At 40.7% G+C, this 12056-nt stretch overlaps 2 protein-coding genes across 2 annotated transcripts in view; both read left to right on the top strand.

Moving 5' to 3' along the window:
- The window catches only part of LOC138964735 (fibulin-1-like), a 285783-nt gene that overhangs the window by 93723 nt on the left and 180004 nt on the right, over window positions 1–12056 (top strand). The window lies entirely within an intron of this gene.
- The window catches only part of LOC138964740 (ataxin-10-like), a 33249-nt gene that overhangs the window by 8566 nt on the left and 12627 nt on the right, over window positions 1–12056 (top strand). Inside the window, exons 6-7 of the mRNA XM_070336780.1 lie at window positions 3016–3193; window positions 5918–6050. Of these exons, the coding sequence (XP_070192881.1) occupies window positions 3016–3193; window positions 5918–6050 (311 nt within the window). The remainder of the gene's footprint in view (window positions 1–3015; window positions 3194–5917; window positions 6051–12056) is intronic.

The raw sequence follows: 12056 nt of genomic DNA, 5'->3' as shown, positions 1-12056 counted from the left end.
TCATTTTCGGTCACAACAGCAGGTCATACCTCCAATGTACGAACAGACCATCGTCAAATTTTCACCACAACAAAATCGATAACAGAGCAGTCCGGCTCTTGGTACAAAGATCACAGCCGCAATGGCCTGATGACAGTCACTGATAACTTGAGTGCACGTGTACCCATCATTGTTTAGTTGCCACAAGAAGTGATTAGCATAGACTCAATCCTGTTGTTTGTGTGTCTCTGTGTGAGTGTATGGGGGAGGGGGTGGTGTGGTCACCCCTCCCGTAACCGGACACCTGCAATGTACGGACAGTTTTACTATGGCCCAAGGGTGTCCGTTCATGAGAGGGACTGCTGTACTCTTTTGTGTAAGAATACAGCCCGCGTCTTGTTGTTAAAAACTTCGCAGGAGTCTGACTTTCGGGTCGCTTCATTTCTCTGACAGCGAATAAAAGGCTCTATTTCCAAAGGAAGCCGCTTTTTTTCCGTGTTTTGACGGGCCGATGAAGTGATGAAATGATTAAAGCATAGAATATACCCGTTTTCAGTTTTAACGCTTCAACAGAGTTAATCGGTGCTGACCAACCGAACAAACGCGCGTAAGCCGTAGAGTGTTTTCGGAAGTGGCTTCAGAATCTTGATACACCGTGACATTTGTGTGCCATCTGCTCCAAAGTGAGAGATTATGGTATTATCGGGAAGAATATGCACGCGCAAGAAGCAAACACCACAAAAAAGCTGTACCGACTTCGTGATAAGTCTAAGTTTACGTCGACCATTTCATTCTTTCTTTCATTGGGCCGTGCTCCGTATCTTTGGATCTTCGGTTCAACTTCAATGCGTATCTTTGGTGTAGTTTTCAGGTTAGTCATCAAATAAACACGACATTAACTTCAGGTGTTCATGTTGTACAGTAGAACCCCTCACAAGGACCCCCCTCTGCGACTACCCTTTTTTTTTTTAACCGATGTGTTTCCTTATATAGTTGTCACCGGTGTAGCAACCACCCCGCTCTAACGTCTAAGGACCGACCTAACAGCTTGTGTAACGACTTTGTCAGACAAAGCCAAGACTCTCAGTCAGCGTAACGCATCACTGACAAACCGGTTATAACCAGTTATAACCGTCTCGCGTAAGCAAAGGCACTAAACCGCTGAGAGGTGTGATGGTTGGGTGGGCTGAGTAAACATCACAAACCAATCATTGAGAAAACAAACTCACGTGACCAACATACACCGTTCAACTCGGTCAGAATAGACAGTCTTTGGACAGAAGAGCAGTGGAGATCGAAATGGCGTCTACAAATAAAATAAAATATTTAACTCTCGAAAATCGAGTGAATGTTGTGAACAGACACAAAAAGGGAGAAACTGCCATCGCTCAGTACTTTTTAGCGAAATCTAACCATAAGATTATTGAAAAAAAGCAAAAATGTAGACGACCACCTATGGGACGGTCTCTTTGATGTCTTGAGAGGAAACTTGGCCAGGGTAGTACATGCACCAGAACTGGTGGACACCATGGACAATGTCAAACATGAAATCGAAGCAGGTCGTCAGCAACTCAAACTTCTCTGTTTTCTTTTTTTAAGAAAATCTGACTTTCTTTGTGGCCCCCTGACCCCGCCCCCTCCCTCTGTTAGGACCCCCCTCCATAAGGACCGATTTTTGTCAACATTTTCAAGGTCGCTAGAGAGGGGTTCCACTGTATATGATATATGGCTGCTGTTTTTCATGTGTTATCAGTTTTGTCATTTTCTGTTGTTTGTCTTTGAGCGTGTATCATTATATGTTATAAGCGCTTGATCGTGTGACTTGTTTGGGGAAATTGTTGTTTTTGGACAAGGGCATTGTTTTTGTGGCTCATCGACTTGATAGGATCTGCTGTTACTTATTACTCATTTCTCTGCTTGCTTCAGCACAGTCTATCTTTACCTTTCGGACACTCTTTTAAGCAGAATAAGTTGGAATGGACCTCTAGTACTACTAGTGTGAATGGACTAAAAATAAAAATCCAAGATTTTATGTTTTTTTAAGGCTGATCACATCTCTTAGGTTTTCGACAGGCATTAAAGTGTCACTTTTTTTTTTTTTAGAGCCCAGGAGAGGCCATAAAATTACCTATAAAACGTCAAAATTTGTTTTCAGCTGGGGGGCTTTGCCCCCCTGGACCCCCCAACGGGGCGCTGCCCCTGTATCCCACCAGGGCCTGGGCGGCCCCTGGACCCCTGCCTCAGATTTTTCAGTCAATTTATTTTTTTTAGGTTTCACCCATGAAAGTGTGTGCAGCTGTTTCGGCTTGAACTTGTCTTGAGTTTCTTGAGGAAATCCAGTGATGGCTTGGTCATAGAGATTACAGTAAAACAAAATCTGTTTTTCACTCACATTGGGAATCCCAAGAGACTTTATTTGTTTAGTTGACTTAGCAAACTCATGCATGCAGCACAAAAAAAGGGAGGGTTGCAGCTTGCTTTTCTCAGGGAGAAAGCAACCTGAATAGATGTTTTCTGGAAATAACTGTCAGGATTTACAAGCGGAAGGGAGTCCCACTAACAAAACCTCAGACAAACAGGAAAGATATTTTCAAACAGTCAACATATGGTTGACCAGTTAAAACAATGATCGCAGCAAATAACTGTCTCCGATGTGTATGTTATTTAGTGTCTGCTGATTATAACCTTCGTGGTTGAAAACGACGTTAAACACCAAATAAAGAAAGAAAGTGTCTGCTGATATGACCCCATGGCTCCGATGTGCACATTTTCTAAATAAAAAAAAAGGGCATAATACCGATTGGACACTGCATAACATACACATCGGAGTCAGTTTTTCGCTGCGATCGTGGCTGTAACTGGTCGACCATGTGTTTCCTGTTCAGTGTACGAGTTGAGCACAACTCTTCCACAACGCTTGCAGCTCCTGACAGAGTTATTCCCAAAATCGTCTATTTGCATGAGGGTAACCTCTCAGGACTACTTTATCTTACTTGACCTTACTGTACCTTACCTGACCTTACCTTACCCTTTCAGAGCGTGCATGCTGACGTCCATGCAGGACGTGGTCACAGAGTGGCGGGATGCCGACGAGAAGGGTCCCGTGGTGCCCTCCCTGCAGAACAACCTGCAGTTCCTGATCGAGTATCTCGTTAACAACCGCGCTGTTCTCGCTGCCAACCAGCTGGAAATGAGAGAGGCCAGCTTCAATGCTGTGAGTCTTTTTTGCATATTTTGTGGCAAATGTTACAGAATTTGGGAAAAAGAGACAAATTTTTCATACACCAGCTAAATTAGATGCATGGGTTGGATTTTTCAGGTCCCCCCGCGGGTTAGGGGGAAGAATTTACCCGATGCTCCCCAGCATGTCGTAAGAGGCGACTAACGGCTTCTGTTTCTCCTTTTACCCTTGTTAAGTGTTTCTTGTATAGAATATAGTCAATTTTTGTACAGATTTTAGTCAAGCAGTATGTAAAAAATGTTAAGTCCTTTGTACTGGAAACTTGCATTCTCCCAGTAAGGTAATATATTGTACTACGTTGCAAGCCCCTGGAGCAACTTTTTGATTAGTGCTTTTGTGAACAAGAAACAATTGGCAAGTGGCTCTATCCAATCTCCCCCCTTTCCCCGTCGCGATATAACCTTCGTGGTTGAAAACGACTTTAAACACCACATAAAGAAAGTAAAGAAAGAAATTTTTCAGGTATATGCTGGAAATCCGGATTTGATTATGGCCCCCTTTTTGACTCACATGCGAAGCAAAAGTGAGTCTATGTACTCACCCGAGTCGTCCGTCCGGACGTCCGTCCGTCCGTCCGGAAAACTTTAACGTTGGATATTTCTTGGACACTATTCAGTCTATCAGTACCAAATTTGGCAAGATGGTGTATGATGACAAGGCCCCAAAAACCATACATAGCATCTTGACCTTGCTTCAAGGTCAAGGTCGCAGGGGCCATAAATGTTGTCTAAAAAACAGCTATTTTTCCCAAAGTTTTTGAGATTGAATACCTCACCTATATATGATATATAGGGCAAAGTAAGCCCCATCTTTTGATACCAGTTTGGTTTACCTTGCTTCAAGGTCAAGGTCACAGGAGCTCTTCAAAGTTGGATTGTATACATATTTTGAAGTGACCTTGACCCTGAACTATGGAAGATAACTGTTTCAAACTTAAAAATTATGTGGGGCACATGTTATGCTTTCATCATGAGACACATTTAGTCACATATGATCAAGGTCAAGGTCACTTTGACCCTTATGAAATGTGACCAAAATAAGGTAGTGAACCACTAAAAGTGACCATATCTCATGGTAGAAAGAGCCAATAAGCACCATTGTACTTCATATGTCTTGAATTAACAGCTTTGTGTTGCATGACCTTGGATGACCTTGACCTTGGGTCAAGGTCACATGTATTTTGGTAGGAAAAATGTGTAAAGCAGTTCTTAGTGTATGATGTCATTGCTAGGTTTAGTTATTTGACCTTGACCCTGAAGGTCAAGGTCATGTAAAGGTCAAGGTCAAGCATGTGAGTCGTATGGGCTTTGCCCTTCTTGTTTGTTTTTGTTCGGTTGAGGTTGGTTTGTCTGAATTCAGGATTCATGACATTTTTCAGTCCCACCCATGTAGATGAAAATGTATTGATTATGACATGGACATGAAAGGTGTATCAGGATCGTCTTGATTTTGAGCAAATCTAACCATGTTTGGTTCTTTCTTGGGTTACATAATACTCTGTTTTAAGATCCTCAGTTCAGACCTGGGAACCCATACGATTTCGCCGTATTTTGTACGCATGATTGTCGAGAATACGCTCAGTACGGTCAGTGGGAAAAAAATACGAGAAAAATTCCTAGACTACTTTTTTTCACAAGCCCATCCTGAAGCCGATCCAGAATTTTGGCACATGATTACGTCACTATATTAGCCGCCGTCGAAAAAAATATAATAGGATCGTGTCAATCAATCAAAACAACCAGGCAAACGAAAGTACGGTATTTGGCGAAATCGGCTCCGAGAATAAACAAGTGAAACAAAGAAGAAAAGTGAAAAAGTTTGAAGACAAATATCACACACACACACAATTTGTAAACAAAAAAACACACATGTAGTCCCGCCCGGAATAAGCTTTTTTGGGAACATTTACGACTTTTGCGCAAATTTCGAGCAGACGAAAACACAACATGGCGGCTCTCGCTCCTCCAACTATCGCGAGACACAAAAAAACGAAATCTCGCGCGTTCGAGATCCTGATACATCCGGTGTTTCTCTGTACGCTTGTCACGACGACTTGTTGACAAACGAAGATTCGCGAAAGAAAGAGAAAAGCGCCGAGTCTTGAGTAGAGAGCTAATAAAGTACCGGTAATCGCTAATCGAGCGAAATAAAAATCCGCGGCGACTTCCATTAGGTGAATGCTATTCAAGTTTAGGTAACGTTTTAGCCGCATCTTTTTATAAGCCGCAATGCGAATTTTTTTTTTAAAAGTCGCGGCTTGTAGTCTGTCAAATACGGTACAGTTTTTGTCAGTAAAAAGTTAAAAAAGCATTTGTTTTAAATGTATAGGTACACTTAATCAACGGTGTGACGGACGCGCATGAGGCATGTTTTAATCATGGATGTGCAAACGCTGTGTGGAATACGCTCATTTTTTTGAAAATACACCAAGTTTGTTTGAGAATACTCAAGTGCAAAACAGGGGTTCCCAGGTCTGTCAGTTATAAAAATTCCCTCTTTATTTAATAAGACCTGATTTTATCAGACTTTTTATTTGTGGTGTCAGTAAATTTACCTCCATTATCAGACTCCTCCTATAAGACCTAAATTGTTACAAATTATTTTAGGGCTGAAAATAGCTGTTTATTCAAAAACATCAGTAATATCATTTACCTGTGTACATATCCTTTACTTACCTGGTGCCTTGCTGTTTAACAGGAGATGCACCTGCACGTGAAGATGCTGGAGACCCTGGCCCAAGCGTCTTGCTGCATCGCTTTCTCCCCAGACATCAGCAACTTTACGGTGCAGAAAGACGAGGAGCCTAAGACGCTGATCATGTATGCCATTGGTGAGTGTTTTATTCATGTGTCAGTCGTGCATACAGATCATGTGCACATTATAGTTAGATTGTGTGTACTGCAGTAGCACGAAAGTGGCAAATGCAGAAAGTGTTGATTAGAAAGACAAGGGGAAAAATTGACAATGTGGTTCCTAAATTCATCCACGCTCTACTGGTTTTCGTGACGACCATTGAAAGATATGAGTATGTCACCCTGGTGCTTGGCTCTTGATTGCTGACAGTGACGCGATTGTTAAACGTTCCCTGTACATGACCTACCGCTACTGTAAGCATTCAGTACCCCGACTCCCTTCTATTTCACAACTTTTAGCAAAGCTTTCAGCACAGTAACATACGTACATGAACATGTAAAAACACCACTATAACTTAAGGGCCAATGCATCAAACAGCTTTCGACACAGCACAATAACATGAATCCATGAACATACAAAAAACTCTAACTTAGAAGCCAATGCATCAAACAGCTTTCATCACAGCACAATAACATGAACACATAAACATGTGTAACCGAGTGCCGAAACACCACAATCACCTTTGGAGGCGAAGTCTACTCAAACAGGATTGTAACATTCGTGGTTGAAAACGACGTTAAACAGCAAATAAAGAAAAGAAAGAAACAGGATTGAGAATTTTAGAGCTTATTTCTAAGCCCTATAAAAACTGTTATGCATTCGCAAAGGAATCCATGAACATACAGACAATCGGAAACCACCAGACCCCATCACAGAGTTCCACAATCCACCGGTGTTGACTTAAAGGCCAACAACTCGGGTGCAGAGTCTGCTGTGAAAGGAGCGGTAGCCTCCCCTGTCATACATGTAACAAAAAACACCTCTAACTTAGGGGTCAATGCACCAAACAGCTTTCAACACAGCACAGTAACATATTAGGGACCAATGCATCAAACAGCTTTTGCCACAGCACAATAACATGAACACATAAACATGTAACAAAAAACCTCTAACTTAGGGGTCAATGCACCAAACAGCTTTCAACACAGCACAGTAACATATGTACATCAACATGTAAACGAAAAAACACCTAACTTAACTTATAGTCCAGGCATATTAGAGAACAACGTTGAAGTGACAATGACTAGGTTTAAAATGTCCCTTATCAGAAAGTTCAACCTCAGTCCTTTGATGTTTATTAAACACATTTTCATATAAAGTTGGCGCTTCATACGGAAAAATGGCTTTGAAATTGACCCAAATCCTTCTTTGGGCTCTGTAAATGTCGTTTGGGGGTATGGTTGTAAAATGGTATCTACTGGTCACCCCAATGTATAAACTGAAAACTCTTTCTGCACCAGAACACGCAGAAAGGATTGTATCTGCCTGATGTCTGATGCTTTTCAAAATCCCCAACCACTAACACCTTCAAAACGGACTTTAACTGACACTGTTGTTTTTCCCTATATAATCCTTACTATTTTTCCGAGACGTCGTCGTGTTGTGTATTTAGCTTGCCACAACCTCATACATGGTCCTAAAAGTTAAAGTTGAAGAAAATACTAAAGATAAATGAAAAAGCTGACGCAGTGTCATTCGCACCGTGAATCCCCCCATGGGAACATACTAAAGTCTGGTTCCAAGTAGGCTCAATTTCCTTCTATTTCTTTGTATTTCTGCCTCGTAGGGGTAGGGGTGTTCAAACCAAAGGCACCTTTAAACCAAAATTCAAATCACACATCTTACAATACTAAGACACTCAGCAGTAAAAGGGTGTCTGCTGGTAAAAAATTCCAAACAATCCTAAAAGTACTTCACTACTAAAAGTGCTTTTAAAAAGAGCCGTTATTTTTCCCTCTATATTCAGTATTGTGTTTTCTGCGAACATGTAGTCTATTTAGATGGTTGTCGTGTGCACTTGAGTTGCTAAAGCGTTTTCAGTTGGGCATATGTCGAAAAGCAAAGAATTAGCCCTTTGAAAACCATCAGAACTGTCACACAAAAATAACATTTACCTATCTCACCAACTGACCAAACATAGGGCTTTTCCTTATGTATTATGTATTGTCGTGTTTTTTGTAGCATACTTGTGAAAACAGCCACCACTGTTGTAAATGATACTTTAAAGAGCATTATTTCATTTTTACAGTTGAAGGACAACCTGGACTGCCGTATATTACAGCTGTTTTACAATCAGCCAAAATTTTCTTAACAAACGTATGTTAAGAACAACTCCCATAGTGAAATTGAAGGAAAACAAATTGAAAATCCCCCTGCCATAGAGGAGCTAAAGAATCAACAATAAACGACTGCATGGATAGCTTGATGCACGAATGCATTGCGGACATGTTTGTCTCCAACCAAGAGAAAGTTCCAAAAAATCCCTTTTGTGCTTCTTATTATACAGTGACGTCAAAGACAGCCTTTTCTGCTGTTCATACATTCAGGGGTTATGGTTACACTAAACGACGTAGTTGTAGCCATACTGCCATCCAGATTTATTTTTTCCTTGCGAGCAGTCACAGGGTGTTTGTGCTGTCTGCCAACCGTTAGATGACCCCGCCCAAGTCTGTTAAGGGACCGTTTGACCGTTATAGAACGCGTCTTTTTGATTTTTTGGCACAGTTGGAAACGGTTGATTTTTATCCCTACCATTGTTTCCAAACATTATATAGGAATGTTTTGTGAACAACGGATAATAGCCGCTACTCGCATGTGTAGCAAAAGTGAGCGTACATACTCACCCTGGTCGTCCAGCCGTTGTCCGTTGCCCGTCTTTATCTGTCTGTACTGAACATTACCTTTGGATATTTCTCCAACGCTATGAAGTGAAGAAACACCAAATGTTGCAAAATGTTGTATGACCCCAAGAGCTCAAAAAAGATACTTGAGAACCTTGACCTTACCTTAAGGTCAAGGTCACAGGGAGAATGAATGTGGTCTAAAAACTGCAAAATTTCACATTGTGCCAGTTTTCTGGAAAACAAATTAAAAACAGCGGGCTTAGTTTTGTATGGTATACAAGAAAAAGAAAGCCTTATCTTCTGATACCATTTTGGTTGACCTCGCTTCAATGTCAAGGTCAGAGGAGCCCTTCAAAGTTGAATTGTAGACATATTTTGATGTGAGCTTGCCCCTTTAACTTTACTATGGACGATATCTCTTACAAACTTAAACACTGAGTGGGGCGTTTGTTAGAATTTCATAGTGAGCCACATCTGGTCACATATCGTTAGGGTCAAGGTCACATTGACCCCTATGAAAAATGTGACCAAGCCGGGTAAAGAAATCCATGTCTCTTGGTAAAAAATCTTAACAAAGCAAAGCCCATGCGACTCTCATGCTTGACCTTTGTCTTAAAGTGACCTTGACCTTCAGGTGACCTTGAAGGTGAAGGTCTAACAACTGAAGCTGGCAAGGACATTGTACACTATTAGAACTGGTTTACAGATTTTTCCTACCAAATTACACATGACCTTTGGCCAAGGTCAAGATCATCAAAGGTCACACATCACAAGGCTATCAATTCAAGACATAGGAAGCATAAACATACTTATTGGCACTTTCTACAAAGAGACATTGTCACTTTTAGTGATTCAATTGCCCGTTTCAGTCACATTTCATAAGAGGCAAAGTGACCTTGACCTTGATGATATGTGACTAAATGTGGCTCAATATCAGTATATAACATGTGCCCCACACAATTATGAAGTTTGAAAGATTTTTTTCATAGTTCAGGGTCAAGGTCACTTCAAAACATGTATACAATCTAACTTTGAAGGTCCCCTGTGACCTTGACCTTGAAGCAAGGTCAACCAAACTGGTATCAATAGATAGGGCTTGCTTTGACCTAAATAACACTTGTAGCTAAGGTCGTCATTCTCAATAACGTGGGAGAAAATTGTGAAAATGTGAAAATTTACTGTTTTTGAACAACATTATTTTATGTCCCCTGTGACCTTGACCTTGAAGCAAGTTGTGCGCAGTGAGTTGGTTTACGACATTCACCCTTCGCTGTTATAGACAGGCACTTAGTAAAACCAAGTATACAGAGCTGGATCCTCTATAACCAAGGGGTACCGTAGAAGAAGGCAAAAGAGAAAAGGCATTTCAATGCAAGAAAGCGTTAGGCCCGTAGGACTTGTCTTACAGCTGGTTCATAAAATATACATTGAAACATGCTAACTGTATCCTTTACATGACTTTCACCTTTATGTGACCTCGAAATTCAAGGTCAAACAATTGAAACTGTCAATAGCATCATTCGATACAAATTGTTTTACACATTTCTCTTACGAAAATACATATGACCTTGACCCAAAGTCAAGGGCCAAGGTCACTGAACATAAGACCAGTAATTCAACATAATTATACAAAGGATAATGGTGCTTTTTAACACTTTTTATCAAGACACATGGTCACTTTTAAATAGTGATTTCTTTACCCGTCTTGGTCACATTTTTGATAGGGGTCAATGTGACCTTGACACTGACGACATGTGGCCAGATGTGGATCACTATGAAATTCTAACAAAGGCCCACTCAGTGTTTAAGTTTGTAAGAGATATCGTCCATAGTAAAGTTAAAGGGGCAAGCTCACATCAAAATATGTCTACAATTCAACTTTGAAGGGCTCCTCTGACCTTGACATTGAAGCGAGGTCAACCAAAATGGTATCAGAAGATAAGGCTTTCTTTTTCTTGTATACCATACAAAACTAAGCCCGCTGTTTTTAATTTGTTTTCCAGAAAACTGGCACAATGTGAAATTTTGCAGTTTTTAGACCACATTCATTCTCCCTGTGACCTTGACCTTAAGGTAAGGTCAAGGTTCTCAAGTATCTTTTTTGAGCTCTTGGGGTCATACAACATTTTGCAACATTTGGTGTTTCTTCACTTCATAGCGTTGGAGAAATATCCAAAGGTAATGTTCAGTACAGACAGATAAAGACGGGCAACGGACAACGGCTGGACGACCAGGGTGAGTATGTACGCTCACTTTTGCTACACATGCGAGTAGCGGCTATTATCCGTTGTTCACAAAACATTCCTATATAATGTTTGGAAACAATGGTAGGGATAAAAATCAACCGTTTCCAACTGTGCCAAAAAATCAAAAAGACGCGTTCTATAACGGTCAAACGGTCCCTTAACAGACTTGGGCGGGGTCATCTAACGGTTGGCAGACAGCACAAACACCCTGTGACTGCTCGCAAGGAAAAAATAAATCTGGATGGCAGTATGGCTACAACTACGTCGTTTAGTGTAACCATAACCCCTGAATGTATGAACAGCAGAAAAGGCTGTCTTTGACGTCACTGTATAATAAGAAGCACAAAAGGGATTTTTTGGAACTTTCTCTTGGTTGGAGACAAACATGTCCGCAATGCATTCGTGCATCAAGCTATCCATGCAGTCGTTTATTGTTGATTCTTTAGCTCCTCTATGGCAGGGGGATTTTCAATTTGTTTTCCTTCAATTTCACTATGGGAGTTGTTCTTAACATACGTTTGTTAAGAAAATTTTGGCTGATTGTAAAACAGCTGTAATATACGGCAGTCCAGGTTGTCCTTCAACTGTAAAAATGAAATAATGCTCTTTAAAGTATCATTTACAACAGTGGTGGCTGTTTTCACAAGTATGCTACAAAAAACACGACAATACATAATACATAAGGAAAAGCCCTATGTTTGGTCAGTTGGTGAGATAGGTAAATGTTATTTTTGTGTGACAGTTCTGATGGTTTTCAAAGGGCTAATTCTTTGCTTTTCGACATATGCCCAACTGAAAACGCTTTAGCAACTCAAGTGCACACGACAACCATCTAAATAGACTACATGTTCGCAGAAAACACAATACTGAATATAGAGGGAAAAATAACGGCTCTTTTTAAAAGCACTTTTAGTAGTGAAGTACTTTTAGGATTGTTTGGAATTTTTTACCAGCAGACACTCTTTTACTGCTGAGTGTCTTAGTATTGTAAGATGTGTGATTTGAATTTTGGTTTAAAGGTGCCTTTGGTTTGAACACCCCTACCCCTACGAG

This window comes from Littorina saxatilis, linkage group LG4, assembly GCF_037325665.1.
Source record: "Littorina saxatilis isolate snail1 linkage group LG4, US_GU_Lsax_2.0, whole genome shotgun sequence".
Lineage (NCBI taxonomy): Eukaryota > Metazoa > Mollusca > Gastropoda > Littorinimorpha > Littorinidae > Littorina > Littorina saxatilis.
The sequence above is the reverse complement of the archived record's forward strand: the minus strand, read 5'-3'. Positions and strand labels throughout refer to the sequence as shown.